General features: G+C 47.1%; 1 protein-coding gene across 2 annotated transcripts; it reads right to left on the bottom strand.

The window, feature by feature from the left end:
- Positions 1–405: 405 nt before the first annotated feature.
- Positions 406–20,263, bottom strand: SLC27A1 (solute carrier family 27 member 1). Of its 2 annotated transcripts, none has more exons than XM_044003106.1 (13): positions 19,877–20,263; positions 15,909–16,076; positions 12,087–12,481; positions 11,398–11,559; positions 11,165–11,234; positions 10,691–10,782; positions 10,460–10,569; positions 3,212–3,421; positions 2,835–2,961; positions 2,575–2,712; positions 2,123–2,287; positions 1,831–1,977; positions 406–1,698 (listed from the first exon to the last, which is right to left on the bottom strand). In XM_044003106.1, the coding sequence occupies exons 2-13, from the start codon at positions 16,073–16,075 to the stop codon at positions 1,541–1,543; spliced, it is 1,941 nt and encodes a 646-aa protein (XP_043859041.1). In that variant the 5' UTR covers position 16,076; positions 19,877–20,263; the 3' UTR covers positions 406–1,540. The 2 variants fall into 2 exon arrangements, with proteins under 2 accessions (XP_043859041.1, XP_043859044.1); XM_044003109.1 differs by lacking the exon at positions 19,877–20,263 and adding an exon at positions 18,597–18,637.
- Positions 20,264–20,276: the final 13 nt, after the last annotated feature.

Genomic DNA, 20,276 nt, shown 5'->3' with positions numbered 1-20,276 from the left:
GAGGGTCAGACGCAGGCGCAGCTCCTCTTAGGGAACAGCCGCGGTGCTCGTGCCTGTGCGGGGCGGCCACAGCTCGGCCAAGGGACAGCAGAGCGGTCGCATCCTGCGACACTGACCGGGCAGCAGCCTCCGCAGCTCATGAGAAGGCCCTGAAACCATCTCTGACCCCCGCTTAACAGGGGCCCGGGGGCACCCCCATTCACTTTGTCACACTTGGCCGGATGCTCATTTCCCTGCGCCCCTCATCCCCACTCTACATACACACTCCTCTTCCCTGCCCCCTCCCCGTCGCGTGGCTTCTCTCAGAATAAAGTTTGAAAAACTCGTCAGATCCTAAGTGTACACACCGGTGACTGAGAAGCAAGAGTATTCTAATATCACAATACCCAGGCCTGCACGTTTTCATCAGAGCTTGTTGTCAAGTTTATTTTTTTTAACTCAAACTAAAAAATAAAATTGCCATGCCTGAAAACACCCGAAAGAAATAGCACGTACTCATCACCAGCCTGAGAAGTTTCTGGATCATCAGTTGGTCACTACCAGAAAGACGATACCGGGCTATCTGCATAGTCACTACCAGAAGGGCCAAGCATAGGCTTCTGAATGGTAACTGTCAGCAGGACTGGGCTGGGGGCTTCCACTGGAGGTCAGAGATCAAATACATGAGATTTCCAGTTAACTTGGATTAAGCACAAACCACCTATGTTGGCCTGCAGCCTCTCAGACCAGTCTATTCTTGTCCACAGGAGCACTGTCCCCACCATTCACAGCACTGAGTAAGGGAATGAAGGCAAATCCACTCCTGAAGTTTAAACTGAGTTAAAAGTAAGTACTGGAACACAGTGACTTAATGACTGAGGGTTCCTTAAGGCACAACCAATAAAACAGGCAGGAATGGTCCCCTCTGTGCAAAAGAGGCATTGACATTGTTGCCCTCCTGTCTGGGGCAGTTTGTAGTTAAGGAGCAAAGAAAAGCAGAGAAATGACCCTTGCTGACCAACTCTGGCTAAAGCAGACCAGATGAGACAGGGCTTTGTGGCAGCTCCCCATACCCTGCCCCACCTCCCCACCCCAGATACAGCCTATGTTTGTCAGGAGTCCCCTCTAGCCCTAGAAGGAGGAGCCAGATGGACCACACATAGCATCCTGTGATGGGGTATCAAACCCTCATTTGGGAAACATCCAGGAGTCACATGGGTTTAAATGCTCCAAACCATGTGGGCCTCTTGGCTGCAACCCAACCCTCAAATACTCCAGCAACCTTGAGGATCCCATGCAGGATCCTCTTTAAGTCCTGTCCAACTTTAGCTCCTGCTTGAACCAGAGCCCTGGATCTGAGGGGTGGGGTCAGGGAGGAGCTTAAAAAGCAATTTTGATAAATTACATTAGGCCAACTTGTGCCCTCCCCCACCACACTCATTCTTTGGGAAGGAGAGTGGCTGGGTCCAGGACAGAACAGGGCGGGGCTATGGTTGCTGTCCTCAGTCCCATCCATCACTGCCAGGGAGGAAGAGGGCAAGGTATGGGGCAGTGAGCTCTGTTAAAGGGAGAAGGCTCCTGTGCAGATGCCAGTGTAGACATTTTCATCCATGGGGATATATCTCCCTTGCTTCAGGTCCAGGAAGAAGAGTCGGTCTGATGTCTGGTGCAAGTCAAATCCTTCACGCTGAAGCCGTGTTTTCTGGATCTTGAAGGTCCCTGTGGGATAAGCAGGAAACAACTACCTAGCCAGCAAAGGGTGATGTGGAACAAGGCCCCCCAGGGCAGGGCAAGGTCCTAGAGCTAGAGACATTAAAATGTTATGAAATGAAATAAAAGATATGAATATACCTGTTGTGTCCACCTGAGGCAGGAGGCGAAGGAAAATGGGACGAGCATATGGTGGAAGTACTCTCTGTAGCTCCTGGTACAGGGCGTTGGGGTTCAGCATAGTATGGGGGTCAGCAATGGCAGCCATTCCAGCCTTACCCTCCACTCCTACAATGGGGTTAGATGCTGAGAACGTTCCCAGGCCCCTAGATTTCTCCAGGCCTTTCAGTCCCTAAGGTTCCCCAAAACTACTTCCTATCCCATCATGTCCTCCCAACTCTTTCCAAGATCCTGTCCCACCCGGGCTCCTTGCCTGGCACATCCACCCCATAAACTGCCACATCAGTCTGGCCCAGAACACGGCTCAGGACGCCTTCCACCTCAGTTGTGGAGACATTCTCCCCACGCCAGCGAAATGTATCTCCACTCCGGTCCCGGAAATACATGTAGCCAAGTTCATCCATCATCAGCACATCTCCTGTTGGGGCAGAGATGTTACAGTGAGCTACTGTGGAACACTGCTAGGGGACCTTCTGTCCCTCATGCCTAAATCCCAGTCCTAGATCATACAAGACTAGTCTCTCTACCCAGGGTGCCATTCTCAAGAGGTATCACAGAAGTAGGTGGGGTAGTACCTGAGGGGTATGTAAGGAAGCAAGATACTTGAGAAGTAGGGAGAGATAAAGATGGGTAGGGCTTAGGGAGTATTTGAGAAATAATGGGGTTTGACGGGGTCCTGGGGGGTAGGATGAGATTTAACAGTACCTGAGAGGTAGGCACTGTCCCCTTTCCGGAACACATTATATGCTATCTTCTTGTTGGTTGCACTCTCACTGACATACCCATCAAATCGACGAAGGGGGTCTTGCTGATTGATCTGCCCAACTAGAAGACCGGGCTCCCCTAAGGATCAGAAGAATATGTCAGCCACAGGATGTATCTAGGATTTCTGGCAAATGGGGATGATCTAGTATTTGGGGGCTTAATTGGGTGCTAGAGTAGATACTCCTCTCCTTCCCCCTCACCTGGCTGGCAGGAAATGCAGAGCCCCTGGGCATCCCTCAGCAACTCCATTGTATCCTCATTCACCTTCACCAAGCGGATTGGGTACACATTAGGCAGGATCCGGCTATTGAAACCACATGCCCCCACCTAGACCACGTGGAAGGAGAGAGAAAATGTAAAGTCTCATGCTGACTGAAAAACTTGGGGGGGTTCTATGCTCCACTGGCAATGGCACTCCTCCATCATGCCATAATTAAATTTGGTCACCCTGTGGAATTCAGAAGTTCTCACCTCCAGCTCTCTCTGATCCTCCATACCCTACAGTCATGCCCAGCCTCACCACTCACCCCCCTCCAGCTCTCACTTGCCTCCCCCAGCTCCTACTTGCCCTCCACACCTTTCCATCTAGGTTGGCAATGCTACAGTTGCATTCAGTTGCACCATAGAATTCTCCAATCTGCTGGACCCCAAAACGGCAGGTGAATTCCTCCCAAATGGCAGGCCTGAGTCCGTTGCCCACAGCTAAGCGTACGTGGTGCTGGTTCTCTGTTGGCCGCACAGGCTGTTTCAAAAGGTAACGGCAGATTTCACCAATGTACTGAACCACCTGATGGGAGTGAGGGAGGAAAGGATGTAAGTAAAATTATTGTGGTGGGAGAGAGATGTCACTGGGGAACACATATAGCAGAGGACACGGATGAGGTGGCACTAGAGACATGGCAGGAACAAATGTATTAGAGGCATTAAATATCAAGGTGGGGAGCAAACATAAGGGGGAACAGATACCCTCAGAGACGATCAGGGTTGGCAGTATCCTTAGAGATCATCCAGTCCAACTAAGGAAGACCATTAAGCCTCCATTTGACTATTTCTAATGCCTGGGAGTTCATTATCTAAAATGCAGTGTTCCTTTGTCAATACTTTATTGAGCTGACAGATCACACAACAAGTAAGTAGAGTCAGGAATGATTTTTGACCTTTGCTTTAACCAGCTGATTTGACTGCACAAAGACAGCTGCTTCTGAAATGATGCCCATATTAGGAATCAGTCATCTTCTGATTCAAAAGATCATCAATTCATTTAAGTTTTATCCTGTTCTTCACTGCTCACTATGTTCAAGGCTTTCCAGCCCATCTAAAAAAAAGAATTCATTAATCTGAGCCACAAGGCTTCTGAGTATCCTAAAGCCTTTGTCCTATTTAATTTCTCAATCTCAAACTATATTTTCACCAACTTTTTTTGCCATCCTTTGCCCTGTCTACCTTTGCTATGAAGTCATCCAGTATATTAAATCAAAGTGTATGTATATACACATACACATATATACGTAATGTGGAGAATACCATCAAGTTCTTCATAAAGTTCTGTATTACTTTATCATCTGCAGTAAAGGTTGGAACATAAGCTACAGTTATCTTCATGGAGATGTTTGCTTAATTCATTGTAAGAACTTTAACCTATCCCATGAAGTTATGTTTCTTGTTGATTTTAAGATCATACTGAATCCAGCTTTGCCAGCTCCTGCATTTCCCTCTCCAAGGAGAACCTGTGAGCTTTGTATTTAACTGTACCTTTATGTCTTCTGGTATCATTTCCTAACTTTTTTTTTTTTTGGTGAGGCAGTTGGGGTTAAGTGACTTGCCTAGGGTCACAATCTAGTAAGTGTTAAGTGTCTGAGGCCGGATTTGAACTCAGGTCCTCCTGAATCCAGGGCCGGTGCTCTATCCACTGCACCACCTAGCTGCCCCTATTTCCTAACATTTTAAAACACCAATGTGCCGTGATATGGCTGTGAATCACAAAATACTATAGTATCTAAAGGCTTGAAATTAAGGCCTACCCAAAGGGCAACTGAGAGGTACATGGCAGATGTGAGCAGGTTTCGCTCATTGAAATTAAGGAACTGGGGAGCAAAGGATGTCATCACAGGAACATGACCAGAAAAAGAGATAGGCCAGCCAGGATGAAAGCAAGGGGAAACTAGTGGCAGCCTGTGTGCTCCATGGATAGCCATGCAATGGACAGCCAAGAACTGTAGACAAAGGCCATCAGGATATTGTATGGATGCCTTGTGGTGGGCTTACAAGAGATACACAGGATGGGAAGGTAGTATTTAGTAGGTTAAAAAATGCTCATTGCAATTTGGAATTATGCCCAAAGGGCGATAAAGCTGTCTATACCCTTTGACCCAGCAATACCACTTTTGGGTCTTTTTCCCAGAGAAATCATAGAAAGGGGAAAGGGACCCACATGTACAAAAATATTTATAGCTCTTTATGTGGTGGCAAGGAATTGGAAGTTGAGGGGATGCCCATCAATTGGGGAATGGCTGGACAAGTTGTGGTATATGAATACAATGGAATACTATTGTGCTGTAAGAAACAGTGAGCAGGAGGAGTTCAGAGAAACCTGGAGGGTCTTGTGTGGGCTGATGATGAGTGAGATGAGCAGAACCAGAAGAACACTGTACACAGTATCATCAACATTGAGTGTTGATCTACTGTGATGGACTATATTCTTCTCACCAATGCAATGGTACAAAAGAGTTCCAGGGAACTCATGATAGAAGAGGATCTCCAAATCCAAGAAAAAAAAAAAAAGAACTGTGGAGTATAGATGCTGAATGAACCATACTATTTCTTTTGGTTTTGGTGCTGTTGTTTTTTCTATTTTGAGGTTTTTCATTATTGCTCTGATTTTTCTCTTATAACATGACTAATGCAGAAATAGGATTAATGTTATTATGTGTGTATATATATATATATATATATATATATATATATATATATAATAACCTATATCAGATTACCTGCTGTCTAGGGGAGGGGGGAGGGAGGGAGAAAAATCTGAAATTGTAAAGCTTGTATAAACAAAAGTTGAGAACTATCTTTACATGTAATGGGAAAAAAAATAAATTAATTAAAAAAAAAAAAGAAATGCTCATTGGATTGGATTGAGTTTAGCTCTGCATCACTGGGGGAAGTACTCACAACAAAGAAATCACATATCCATCAAAGTGTCCATCATTTGTGTTAACAGAGATATGGCTCAGTTGCTCAAGTAGCGTGCCAACCTGGTCACTGGAATGTAGAACTCCAAACTAATGTTTGTAGACAATCCAAGAACTGAGATTCTTAGCATCCTATGTCCCCTTTCTATCACTGACTGAAAAAGCAGAAAGGGGCTATCTAGGACTGAAGGATATTTTGTATTTGCATCTCTTTCATGAGTTGCTATAGCCAAAAAAATTCCTTTCTAGTAGTCCACCCTCTGTTAACGAGCCTCTCTGTATTTGGCTAGCCTAGCCCCTGCATACCAGATAAAAGCTCTTGCTGAGACTCAACATGAAACCTGCCTGACAGACTGACTGGTAGAACATCGCAGAGCTTGTGCTTTGCACGTATAGCCTTTGAGAACCCAAGAAGAATTCTGTGGAACAACTTGTCAAAATTCCTCTTAAAAAGTGGTGCCCAGAATTGAACACATATTTCAGGCATGGTGTGACCTTTGTAGAATACAACATCATTTCCCTTGGTTTAGAGAAGGAGTTCTTCATCTCTTGGTAGTCTAGTAAAGCATATAGACCCATTTTCAAAATAATGTTTTTAAATACATAAAAGCATTCGTTTGTAAAATACTTACAAAGAATACCAATTATATTGAGATATGGTTATCAAAATATATATTTTTAAAAGTTCACTGACTGGGAGCAGCTAGGTGGCTCAGTGGATAGAGCACTGGCCCTGGATTCAGGAGGACCTGAGTTCAAATCCGACCTCAGACACTTAACACTTACTAGCTGTGTGACCCTGGGCAAGTCACTTAACCCCCAATTGCCTCACACACACACAAAAAAGAGAGAGCATAGGAACTTAAGATTCTTAAAAAAAAAAAAAGTTCACTGACCCCAGCTTAATAGCCCCTGTTCTAAACCCTATATCTATTAATCCAACCCAAGACTGCAGCCACTTTTTGCTAGTCAGGCCACATGGTTGGCTCAAAATAAGTTTGTGGTAAACTGAAACTCCGCCATTTTTTTTTCATCTGAAGTGCTGCCAAATCATACCTTCCAAATACTGTACCTATGCAAACATATAGAACTTTTTGAATCTAAATTCAGGACTTTACATCTGCAAAACTTCTTTATGAATTTGGCCTCAATTTCTCATTTGTTGAGATTACTTTAAATTTTAATTCTGTCACCTTAAATTAGCTCTTCCTCCTAGTTTTATGTCATCTATAAATATGACAAGCATGCCTTCCGTGTCTTCCTCTAAATCATTTCTGTAATTATAGAAAAGGAATAGTTTTTGAAATAGATACAGATAAAAAATATTGAAAAAGACATGGCATGCTACTAGATACCTCACTGTTGACACTGTTGACAATTAGGCAACTGTCCTCTATTAGGACACTTGTTCAGCCAACTGTGGATCCACTTGACTATCCTATTATGAGCCCACATATCATGATTACATCCACAAGAATATGAGGATTTAGGGGCAGCTAGGTGGTGCAGTGGATAGAGTACCAGCCTTGGAGTCAGGAGGACCTGGTTTCAAATCCGGCCTCAGACACTTGACACTTACTTGCTTTGTGACCCTGGGCAAGTCACTTAACCCCAATTGCCCCACCAAAAAAAAAAAAAAAGAATATGAGGATTTTTCTTAGTCTTAGTACTGGATGGGATCCTAAAAATCTTCTAATTTAACCTCTTATCTAATATAGCAATCTCTTCAAATGCTTTAATGAGATAAAGAAATGCAATTATCTATCAACCTAAGAAACCTATCTTCAAATTACATTAGTTCAGCCTGATATGAGGTGATGGGATAAATACATGGTGGTGGTGTGGTATCATGGAACTAATCTAACTTGACTTTCCTAGTAAGAAGATGTAGGAATAGAAACAGTATGACATTTGCTCTATTCCACTTCAGTTATCTGTAAATGCAAAGGTCCAGCACTGACACCTCTATTTTATGCTAACAAGGTTAGAAACAAGACAGAAGGTGGGAGGGAACACAAAATGGAGACCTAGAGAATCTCAGAGGTGAAAAGGACCTCAGGGTTCCAACCCCTACCTAAAACATGAATCCTGTTTATAACATTCTCTGTGAGGGACCTTTCAACTTCTGCTTGTTAGGAATTGATTCCTTACAGAGTCAGGCTCAACCACATACTTAAGGAGAAGGTCATGGGTATGCATATACAATATTTGTAGACTAGTAACTGAAGACAAAGGAACATTTCAACTGCTCGACCTTCAAAAAACAGAATCTAGACCTTCTCACTCCCAAAGTGTAGTTGTAGTAGTAGTAGTAGTAGTAGTAGTAGTAGTAGTAGTAGTAGTAGCAGCAGCAGCAGCAGCAGTAGTACTCCTACTACTACTTTTCAGCTAGATTTAGAGATGACTTGTGAGTGTTTGAAGAATGAGTTAGTCAGGCCTTTCCCAACTGTGCCTGTGGTCTCCCAGCTGCTATTCCTTCTGAGATAGTAGTGGAGTAGGGTAGAAATGGTTCTAGATTTGTTATCAGGAAGCCTGAGTTTAAAACTTAGGTCTGCCACTTGCTGGATAAGTGTACAAATGACTTCACACCTCTGGACCTCAGTTTGTTACTGTAAAATGAGGAGGTCGTATTGATTAAAGGAAGGGTGACCCAGGCGAATAGTGACAGAGCCTAGGGGTTGGAAGGGCCCTCAGAGGCCATCTAATGTAACCATCTATACATGACACATGATCCCTGCCTTTGCCCAGACCCCTCTGGTGAGTGAGAGGCAGGCCATTCCACTTTGGGGCAGCTCTAGCTGTTAGGAACTTTTCCCCCTCTGCAGCTTCTGCCTGTTTCCCTAATTCTGCCTTCTGGGGCAGAGAAGAACCACAGGATAATTGCCTTTTAAATGTCTGAAGACAGCTATCAAGGCCCCACCTAAATCTTCTCTTCTCCAATTTCATCAGGAAACCTCTCTTTGTTTGGCAAGATCTCATGGCCCTTCACCATCCCAGTTGCCCTCTTGCTCACAAATGTCCTTCCTAAAATATGGCACTGAACTCAACCTTCTGGCTGTAATCTGATGAGGGCAGAGTAGAACAGGAAGGGGTAGGGGAAAGGAACAGGTATTGATTAAGCACCTCTTATGTGGTAGGTACTATGCTAAGAGCTTTAGAAATATCATCTTAAGACCACCGCCTCCGCAGTCCTGTACATTATCCTTCTTTTAACACAGCCTACTATGACATTAACCTTTTTGGTTACAAAATTATTCTACTGACGTATCACACTGAGTTAACGGTCTGCTAAAATCTCCACCAGCCTGGAGAGCAAAAAGGAGTGTATAAACAAAGGAAAAGAGTTGGTGAAAAAGCCAAGAGAGGAGCCAATACCAACACTGGGGATATTTATTGGGAAATCTTGAAGATTTATCTTAACTCTCTCCACACCTGCTTCAATCCTTTGAGGGTCTATGACTTCCTTCCTGTGAACACTCCCTCTGCCAGCACAGGCTACAACCCTTCCCTCTGTACCTTAGCAGATAATCTTCTACTTTCTGTGGCTAAAACCATTCATGACCTAGGGTCCAGCCTTCTGGTAATGAACCTCTCTAATCTTAGTAAGGCTAGACAGCAGAAACACCAGGTCACCAGAACTCTTCTGGTTTGGTAAGACCTGCCAGAATTTAAGGGCAGCTAGGTAGTACAGTGGATAGAGTGCTGGGCTTGGAGTCAAGAATACTCATCCTGGGGGGCAGCTAGATGGCGCAGTGGTTAAAGCACCGGCCCTGGATTCAGGAGTACCTGAGTTCAAATCCGGCCTCAGACACTTGACACTTACTAGCTGTGTGACCCTGGGCAAGTCACTTAACCCCCTATTGCCTGCAAAAAAAAAAAAAAGAATACTCATCCTTCTGAGTTCAAATCCAACCTCAGATACTTACTAGCTGTGTGACCCTGGGCAAGTCACTTAAGCCTGTTTGCCTCAGTTTCCTTATCTGTAAACTGAGTTGGAAAAGGAAATGGCAAACCACTTCAGTATCTTTGCCAAATGGGGTCATGACTGAAAATGACTGAAAGAAATAGCTAGAGCTTATGCTCCATTGGCAAAGCCTTCAAAAACCTAGGGCCACCTCCATGATCCAATGAGATACTGGAGAAGAGCTTTGGTAGAGGGACCTTCCTTACCTTTATTATTTTCATCCACTATCTGTTTTACTGTAGGTCCTACAAATGAAAATCCTTAAAAATCCTCAAAAGGGTTAACTGCTTGCTTTGGGGGAAAGGAGGGGAGAAACTGAAAAGCCTCCTTGCCAAGGATAAAAACCTTGACTGGTCAGCAGTAACAGGTGTGGTAACTGAGAGGGGAGCATGTGGACTAGTCCCTACGCCAAATGAAAAAGTTCACCCCAAGGTGTCCCTAGGTATCAGTCCCAGCCGGTGGTCCCAAATGCTGACCAGGGAGCATAGACAAAGGAGGGAAGGGATGAGATGGTAGTAGCCATGTGGGGAGAAAAGAGAAGGAAGAGACATGGAAGGAAACAGTCAAACAAGGTGCTGAGGGGGTAAACTGACATGGTAGAAAGGACTGGTTGGAAGCATAAAAACAGTGGGGAGCTTCAGCATCTTGGGGAGGGGAAAAGGGCCCTGACCGTGCAGTTGTACTTGATGCAGTCATCCCAGAAGCGGCTGGCAGAGAACTTCTTCCTAATGACGACTGTGAGCCCATAGAGAAGGCACTGCCCCACCCCCATGATGTTCCCTGCAGAAAGACCAGGATTAGGGTTAAAAGCCTCATCAGACCCACCCACTCATTCCCTTCCTTCCCCCTTCCTTCCCCCTTCCTTCCCAAGGAAGTTGCCAAACAGCACTCCCTTCAGTACCTGCCGAATGGTACAGAGGGAGACAATTGTAAATTATATCCGAAGGTTTCATTCTGTAGGCATGGTGCCCAAAGGCTGCAATTCGATAGTACCTGAATAAGATAGGAGAGGTGAGGCTGAAAAGGGGACATGGGAAAGATGTGGACGGGGCTAAGGGTGGGGATACATGGAACAAGGGCCAGAGGAGGCATGGGGAAGGGGTGAGACTCATGCTTGAGCCACGTGAGGTGGTGGCAGGACTGAAGCCAAGATGGATATGGTGCAGAAACAGGGCTGGGGCTGGGGGCTGCAGGGAGAGGGCAGGATTGAGGATAAGGTTCGTGTGGAAGGGGCAAAGTGGAGAGTGGGGCGAGAACAGGAGGAAGGAAATAGAGCTAATAAATTAAGAGGGTGGAAAGGTATTAGGGCTGGGAAGCCCTAGGGGAAAAGCAAGTATCCTCAGTGTCCACACCCTTACTCAGCTTTCGGTCCTACCTGCTGTGTACTACAATTGCAGCTTTGGGCATCCCAGTAGTGCCAGAAGTATAGATGTAGAAGAGACGATCTGGAAGGAAAGGGAAGCATCAGGGGTGGGAGGAGCCAGGAGCTCCTTTGGGATTTGTTGGTGGAGATGGGACTATGGGGATGGAGGAAGGATGGGACTAGAACAAAATGAGAGGTACCAGCAGGGAGGGTCTCCAGGAGGAAACCCCCCAAACTAGACTCACCGTCCATCCCTTTAGGGGGCACTTGCATAGGGGGTGCTGTGGAGGCCTCACTCAGCATAGGATCAAGAAGGTGAGTATCAGGGGTGACCCCTTCTGGCCCAAAGTCCCCAGAGCAGAACTTCACTAGGTTTTTCCCCAGCTGTACACTCACTTCTGAAATAGCTGGAATACATGAAAGGTATGTGATTAGCCCCAACCTCTGGTCCACAGACCTGCCTATTAACCTCAGCCTGAAGACATGCCTCTTGGCCCCAGGGCACCCCCTAGTTCATAGATATACTCCTCAGTCACGGATATGCCTGTTAACCTCAGTCAACAGACATGTGTTTCAGCTCCAACCCATAGACATGTTTGTCAGACCCCTCCCACAGACATACCTACAAGTGCTAGCTTCCTGACATGATTGTCAGCCCCAGGCTACAGACATACCTGGACATGCACATAAGGCTCTTTTCTCCTAAGCACAAGGCCAAACAGCCAGGAAACACTTTTCAAGGCTGGAGCTGGTCAGTCTAGCCTAGCTAGCTTCCCTCCCCCAAGACCCTACCGGCCCCCAGATCACACCAGTCATTTGCCATCAAGTCATGCTCTCCCTCCTCCTACCTCCAGAAGTCCCCGCCCCAGACCAAAAGAGAAACCTTTGCTTTGATACTGTGGGGCCTGACCCTCTGTACCACCCCCAGCCTCACCAGCTGCTAGCTCCCCCCCAAAGATCAGGGCCTTGGCCCCTGAAGTGCTGAGGCAGAATGTGAGGGGTTCCAGCCGCAGGTTCACATTGAGCAAGGCAGCCTCCACTCCTGCCTTGGCGAGGCCAAGCCACAGTCCCACAAACTCAGGCCGACCCTCCAGAAACATGGCAACCACATCGCCAGGCCCGAAGCCAAGCTGCAGGAACAGGTTGGCCACTGCGTTGGAGTACTCATCCAGTTGCTGGAATGTCCACTGCTTTCCGCTGACCGCATCTATTAGGGCCACCTTTTGTGGCTGTCGGTTGGCCACCTCCTGGAAGATGTATGGAATGGTGTGCCTGGCCTGCTGGTGCCGTCGGAGCTCATAACGGACACTGATCAACACGGAAAGGCCACTGCAGCAAGGAAGAGAAGAGATCAGGCAGACCCTAGAACAGAAGCTGCAGCAGCAGCCACTCCTGCGTTCCATGTAGCCCTTAAGCATTTCTTCACCCAAACACAAATGCACAAATACTATGAAAGATGGGGGAGCAAGGTAAGGAAGGCTAATAGTTACAGGGCCACTGCAGCATACATTTACTATGTGACTTTGGAGCAGCTTCTGCCTCAGTTTCTCCCTCTGGGTAAGGAAGTGGGCAATGACCTATCTTGTGGGAGTAAAAGGCAAGTAAAAAGGATAAGGGGGGGCGGGCAGCTAGGTGGAGCAGTGGATAAAGCACCAGCCCTGGATTCAGGAGGACCTGAGTTCAAATCTGGTCTCAGCCACTTGATATTTACTAGCTGTATAACCCTAGGCAAGTCACTTAACCCTCATTGCCCTGCCCCCCCCAAAATGAAATACATACATACATACATATGGATTGACCCATTGAACAAATTTTTGGTAAATCAAATTTTAGAAGGTTATATTTCATGTTTTGAAATTAAAAATATAAAAATGGGGGCAGCTAGGTGGCTCAGTGGACAGAGCACCGGCCCTGGATTCAGAAGGACCTGAGTTCAAATCTGGCCTCAGACACTTAACAATTACTAGCTGTGTGACCCCGGGCAAGTCACTCAACCCCAATTGCCTTACCAAAAAAAAAAAATATATATATATATATATATAAAAATGTTTTCAGTTTAAAATACATAATTATCTATGTAGCTAAATTGTACTTAATTGGCAATTATATTCCTAATTCTATAGGGAGATCTTTTAGCTCAAAGAAAGCTTCATACTATAATTTCTAATTATATACAACTTAAGGTGACATGCTCACGTAAATCTCATAGAAGAGTCTTACAAAGAGGCCACCCCGGGCCTTGAGGGCTAAATCTACTGGGACTCACAGAGGCTCCTCTATAGTTTACTTAGTATGATTAGAGAAGATGTCTTCTCTTGTTAGAGTCAGAACCCAGTCAGTCCAGAAGATCCAATTAAACTAAGAAATACTTAGCTCTGGTTCTCACACTTTGGGTCTCCAGAGAAAACATGCTTATTAGCCACAGTATAGGAAGACAAGAGATTCATTCACCTCTCCTGTCTGTAAGGATGTGTATATAGTCAAGTCCTCAACTCTTTCAAAAAGAATGTCAGGGGCTTAAATGACTATAGGATGGTAGGGATGAAGTAGGTCTGACCAAGGATGAGGAACATAGAGATAAATCCAAGAAGGAAGAAGGAACAGGAGAGAGGAACTTTGGTTTTTTTGCTGGGCAATGGGGGTTAAGTGACTTGCCCAGGGTCACACGGCTAGTAAGTGTCAAGTGTCTGAGGCCGGATTTGAACTCAGGTACTCCTGAATGCAGGGCCAGTGCTTTATCCACAGAGCCACCTAGCTGCCCCCGCCCCCTTTTTTTGCAGGGCAATGGGGGTTAAGTGACTTGCCCAGGGTCACACGAGAGGAACTTTTTGACTCCAATATTCTAGAAGACTTACAGGACAGATTTCTGAAGACTGAATAAAGCTCTTTCTAGTTAAACCAAAGAATGTAAATGCTTATTGTGTCAGATATGTACTGTCCTGTTAGACACATCCCCAAATACAGGATTAACCTGTTCAACAGGGGAATCCATGTTATTGAGCTTCAGTAAATATAACCACCAAAACATCACTCAGTTTTCTAAGGTAGTTTGCAGACAATCTACAAAGGTATGTTGGTAAATTCCTATTTTAAATAGTCATTCTTTCTCTCTGAGTCATGAAGAACATACATTTCCACTTACCTCAATGTTAGCAGAAAATATACACTAGACCAAGGTTTCCTGCTTAGTTATTGAACTAAGTCTATACTGTGACTACTGAGGATGAGGAGAAGGGCAAAGGAGAACTAACTACTCGAGGGATTGAGATGGGAATCTGGGAGACCATGCCAAGGAAGTTCTGGGAACAATGAGAGTTGGAAAGAAAATGTTAGAAGGGCCAAAAGCCATGTATGGGCTGGGATTGGGGATGGGCCAGGGGGAGAATGGTTTTGTAGTTATTCTAACCAAAAAAAGAAAACTGGTTAAATATTTGATGAGGGAGTGTCAAGTTTTAAAAGCCCTGAAAGAGTAAAGATACTCTGGGCTGTAACATGAGCACTCAGAAGGCCCAGCTATTCTGGGAGACCTAAGGAATCTCCCCCCACTGCCTGCCCTCCCCCAGCTTCAGCTTGACACTGGCACTAGCTCCCCCTCACACTATTCACTCTGTTCTGATCCTTTCCCTCTGCCCTACCACTACCTCCCCTTCCCAAGCTCTGCCCTGCCATCACCTCTCCTCCTCCCCCCACCCAGCTCTGTCCCAACATCACTTTCCCTCTGTCCCCAGAGCTCTACCCTGATCCTCCTTCTTCATTCCCAGCTCTACCACATTCTAACCTCAGGCCAAGCATCCCTGAATGCAGAGAGGAAGTAGAGGGCACAGGAGGGTTATGGGTGGGGATGGGACACACAGCTGAGTGATTGCTACTTCAGCTGGTGACTTGCAGGCAGTCATAACTTATGGAGTTAGGGCCACCGTGCTCTTCAGGGCAAGATGAAGAATCCCCAACCCAGTACTTCTTTCTCAGGCTTTCTCCATCTTCACGGCTCATACCTTTTGTCTCTCTCTTCCTCCCACTCCCCCAGAATTTCCCTTTCAGCTCAAGAAAGTGAACACAGGGTAGAACTGCCAATGGGAGCCTGGGGGTGGGTTCTAACTGTAGACAATACACATGGCATCAGGGTTAGGTCACGCTAAGCCTTAGAATCCAGCTTACCCTGCCTTCTTGTCCCCACTTCAGACTGCCCTTTCACCTCACTCTAGAGGGAACAAGACTCTCTTCAGATCATAGAAGCCCTCAAACTTTACTCCCAATCAGAAGGGAACCATCTGCTAGCCTCATACTCCCAGGGACTGCCTACACTCCTTTGTAAAGGATAAAGGGACCTTTCTCTTGCTCACTGGCCCAGCCCCAGACGTGTTTCGGCCTCCTAATCTCTTCTTCCAAGGGCAGACTCCATTTTGAAAAACCACAGGGCTCCCAGAAAGATATGGGAGACAAAGCAAACCCTGAATACTTTGCCCAATGATGTCAACTCTTTGCTGAGCCAGATTAGGCCCCTATATTGTGTAGGGGGTGAGAGAAGCATGATAGATTCTGACAGAGCAAGCTGTACTTACTGTTCTCACTATGCCAAGGTCATGGAGGCCTAATCTGGCTCAGCAAAGAGCTATCACAATGCCAAGCACTGCTCCTGTACCCATCACTACTACCAAGACACCCATTGCTACCATCAGCTTTCCTCATAGCTCTGCTTCAGTGTCTCCATTCCTCCTCACATAGCCCTTTGGTACCCCACATCTCCCTCACTTACAAAAGGTCCCTTAGTGCTGTCTTGAAAATAATTCGTAGGAAACGCCAACCACCGGTGCCCACATAGATAGCCAAAGCAGCTGCCAGACCCCAAGACCAGGGCAGTCCCAGGAAGCGGAGGAAGCCCACTGAGGCCAGGGAAGCTGTGCACAGGCCTGCAGTACGCATCCTAAGAGAGAAAAAGGAAAGAATCATTCTTACCCTAAGGCCATATTTGGGGGTGGGTGCAGAAAGACAGTAAAGGCAGGGAATAGGTATCATTGGATCACAGGACCTAGATAGAAGAGACCAGGGGGCAGTGGGGTACAGGAACAAAAGGTGAAATGAAAAAAAAAAGCAAAGGAGAAAATTAAAGAGGAGACTCATGGGAGGGCTAAGGCAGGAGAGAATGTGGGAAGGGGGTAGCTAGGTGGTACAGTGGATAAAGCACTGATCTTCGATTCAGGAGGACCTGAGTTCAAATCCAGCCTCAAACACTTGACACTTACTAGCTGTGTGACCCTGGGTAAGTCACTTAACCCCCATTGCCCTGCAAAAATAAAAAATAAAATTTTTTTTAAAAGGGGCAGCTATGGGGCAGCTAGGTGGCACAGTGGATAGAGCACCGGCTCTGGAGTCAGGAGGACCTGAGTTCAAATCCGGTCTCAGACACTTAACACTTACTAGCTGTGTGACCCTGGGCAAGTCACTTAACCCCAATTGCCTCACCAAAAAAAAAAAAAAAAAAAGAAGAGAATAGGGGAAGAAGTGAATGAGAGGAACAATAAGGACTGAAGTGAGGGGGAGTTCAGAGAGACTGAGGGGTCCTAGAGAGAAAAGGAGTGGTGAGAAAGAAAAGTTGAGAGAGAAGGAAGAGCTCAGGGGAAAAAAGGGCAGGAAAGATATGAAAGAAACAGGGAAGAGGAGAAAATGATAGAGGGAGGGAGGGAAAGAAAGAGCAGGGGGGAAAGCTGGGGAAGAGAGAGGGGAGAGTAGCAAGGCTAGGAGGGGGTGAGGAAGAAGGACAGGGAGAATAAGAGAGAAGAGTTCAGGGAAAGTCAACGTGATAGAGTATGGAGGGGCAGCTAGGTGGCACAGTGGATAGAGTACTGGCCCTGGAGTCAGGAGGACCTGGGTTCAAATCTGGCCTCAGACACTTAACACTTACTAGCTGTGTGACCCTGGGCAAGTCACTTAAGCCCAATTGCCTCATCAAAAAAAAGAAAAAGATAGAGTATGGAGAAAGTGGGGGTAAGAGGAGAGAATGAGAGTGGGGAGGGGAGAGGAAGAAGGGGAAGCTAAGGGATGAGGGCAGGGGAAGGGAGGATAGGGTCATTGGAAAGGGAGAACAGTAATGGGGAACACAGAAGAGGGAAAAAATGAAGGAGACTGGGTGTAAGGAACATGACAAGAAAAAAGGGGAAAATAGTGAAGACAACAATAGGGGACAGTGGTGGATAGGCAGTGAAAAGGAAGAGGAGGGAAGTGAGGAAGGAAAGTTGTGGCAACAATGAAGGGAGAGGGGCGGTTAGGTGGCGCAGTAAATAGAGCACCAGCCCTGGAGTCAGGAGTACCTGAGTTCAAATCCGGCCTCAGACACTTGACACTTACTAGCTGTGTGACCCTGGGCAAGTCACTTAACCCCAACTGCCTCACTAAAAAAAACAAAAAACAATGAAGGGAGAGTAGTGGGGGAGGCAGTAAAGGAAGGGTGAGAGTAGTGGGGACATGGTGGGTAGAGATAGTGGGTGGAGACAAAGAGAAGGACAATGAGGAAAATGGTGCAAATTCTAATGAGGGGGACAGTATGGAGGAGGAAAGAGGCCAATGAGGGAGGACAGGGATAGTTTAGAGGAGATTAGAGTTTAAGTATGGCTTGGACTAGATGACCTCCAAGATCTACTCGGGACTACTGGGGGAGGAGACAAGGGGCAGGGGACCAAGGAGAGGGTAACAGGGATAATTAGAGGGGTTTTTATTTTGGTAAAGTTGGAATAAATGGCTTCTCTGGTCTCTCCTAACTGATTTAGTGACCGCTGTTACTACTGAGGAAAGACAGTGAGGGGATAGCAAGGGGGAACAGTGAGGAGGGAGAGTGAAAAGGGACTGTGAAGGGACAGTGAGGGAGGACAATAAAGATGGAGAGCAAAAGGGGACAGTGAGGGAGAGTAAAAAAGGGACTTGCAGGGACAATAAGGGGGACAGTGAAGGAGAATTGTGAGGGGACAGTAAGAAGGATAGTGAAGAAGAAGAGCAGAAAGGACAGTGAGGGGGGACAGTAAGAGGGACAGTGGGAGCAGTGAGGGGTAGGAGGAACAGTGAGGATGGAGAGGGAAAAGGAACCGTGAAGGGCAGTTAGGGAGACCGTGAGGGGACAGTGCGGGGCACAGTGAAGAGGAAGATTGAAAGGGGACAGTAAGAGAGAGAGAGAGACTGGTGGCCTCTGAGGTCCCTTCCAGGGTATGTGGTGACCACTGTGACTGAGGGAGGGATCTGCAGGGGGTGCTGCGAGGTCAGCGCGAGAGGACGGGGGTGGGGATTAATGAGAGGATGGGGAGCAAGAGAAGGACGGGAAGGGGCGTCAATGAGGGAACAATGAGAGCTTTAGAACACAAAGTGTCTCACACAGTGTCACTCACACACACACACACACACACACACACACACACACACACACACACACACACACAAAATACATGCGCACACGTACCTCACTCCCTGGTCCGCCCCCAGGCCCCCCACCCTCTCCCTTCCCCCTCTCCCACTTCCGGAGGTCCGGACCATAGAGCACCTGGGGGGAAAGAGAGGCTGGTTCCGAGATCCGGCGGCTAGAGCAGCCATCCTGCTGCTATCCTTCGTCTCCATGGCAACCCGCCGCCAAGCTGGCGCGAAGCGGGGGAGGTAAAAAGGAGGGGGCCTCCCACGTGAGCGGGGAGCCGGGCCTCTAGCCAGCCTCCTCCCCCCACCTCCCGCAGGGCAGATATGGAAACTGAGACCCAAAAAGGACGCTTGCCCCGCATCCCCTGGCTCCAGCTGCCAGATCCGATCCCGGGTCTGGGCGTGCGGGGGCCCAGGCTGCTGCGGCGGCCGCCCCCTAATGCTTGTAGAATGAATGAACTAGTGTTTGCGGAGGTGTGTCCACCTCGGTATTTGGGTCGGTCGGCTCGCGCCACACGGACAGCACAGAGATACCGGGCCTCCACTCCATGCCCAGCACCGTGCCAGGGGTTTTGTTTAAGTCTATATGTCTGTGCCAAATCCTCGTCCTCCTTGACCTCTTTGAATGTGCCAAAACCCAACACTTCAGCCATCCCCTATTTGAAACTCCTGCGGTCTAGACTCACGATTCCCAAAGGCTCCCTAGTCCCCCATTACCCCACCCCACCCCACCCCCAGAGACCATCCAGCCCAGCCAGAACGAGCCTCCCCTCTAGACTGGATTTCTTAACCAGGGGTCCACGGATTTCAGGAGATCTGTGAACTTGGATGGGGGGGGGGGAGAGGAGGGAATCACAGCTCTATTTTCATTGATTTCTAAATGAAATCGAGCATTTCCTTAAATTATTTAAAAACATGATTCTGACAAGGGCTCCATAGGCTTCACCAGATTCCAAAGGGGTCCAGGACACAAGGTGAAGAACCCCTAAAACATACTCAACTAGTAATCATTCAGTACTTGCTTGAGGAGCTCAGGGAAGAAGGAAGAAGTATTGCTTTTATGCTCATGACTCTCGGAGATTTGCTATCTCCACCTTGGCGTCAATCGCAAAGTAATAATATGATAATGACAATCGTAGCTCATGTTTATATATGATTCAAAACGAGAAAAGAGCCCCAACCTGGGAAAGTCTAGGTTCTAGTACTCTCTGCTCCTTCAGCCACTCAGTGTAACCCTAAGGTAAATTCTTTCCCCGCCAGAAACTTGTTGGAAGTTTTGGTAGAGTTCAGTGGCCCCGGGGCTAACGTTCCTTCTGGTCCTTGATCACTCACCTCCTAGTAGTCTTCTTCAATAGCTTTCATGGAAGGTCAGGTGATCAGAGGCCCTCCTCAGCCCAGAAGGCAATCCCAGCAGCTTTATGGCCAGGGCTTCTGCTCTGATTATCACCTAAATCCCTGATACCAGAGCTCTCCGATGCTGTCTTCCAAGATACACCAGCTTAAGCCCTCTGGGACTCTTGCTCCACAAGCCGTGGGTTCATAAGCAATGTGGGCAGAAGAGGCAGCTGGGGATTTCACAGCCTCCCCGTAGGAAGCCTTGGCTTCCGCTGAGGGCACAAGAAAAGCTCCATCTCTGGTTTCTGAGGGTGTCCAGCCTGCTGAAGAAGGGCAGAATCACCGCTTCCTCCGATTTCAGCTTTCCCAAACAGGATTTCAATGATCTCACAGGCGG

This window comes from Dromiciops gliroides, chromosome 1 (assembly GCF_019393635.1).
Source record: "Dromiciops gliroides isolate mDroGli1 chromosome 1, mDroGli1.pri, whole genome shotgun sequence".
NCBI classification, from domain to species: domain Eukaryota; kingdom Metazoa; phylum Chordata; class Mammalia; order Microbiotheria; family Microbiotheriidae; genus Dromiciops; species Dromiciops gliroides.
This window is presented reverse-complemented; position numbering and strand designations above follow the sequence as displayed.

Bases quoted from the DNA above. Each gene is read 5' to 3' on its own strand.
- SLC27A1 (XM_044003106.1), bottom strand. From the start codon at position 16,075: ATGCGTACTGCAGGCCTGTGCACAGCTTCCCTGGCCTCAGTGGGCTTC. The intron at 11,235-11,397 runs GTGAGTCTAGTT...CTTTCCTTCCAG, and splicing joins GCCCCCTAAAGGGATGGACG to ATCGTCTCTTCTACATCTAT. The intron at 3,422-10,459 runs GTCAGGGCCCTT...CACTCCCATCAG, and splicing joins GCATCAAGTACAACTGCACG to GTGGTTCAGTACATTGGTGA.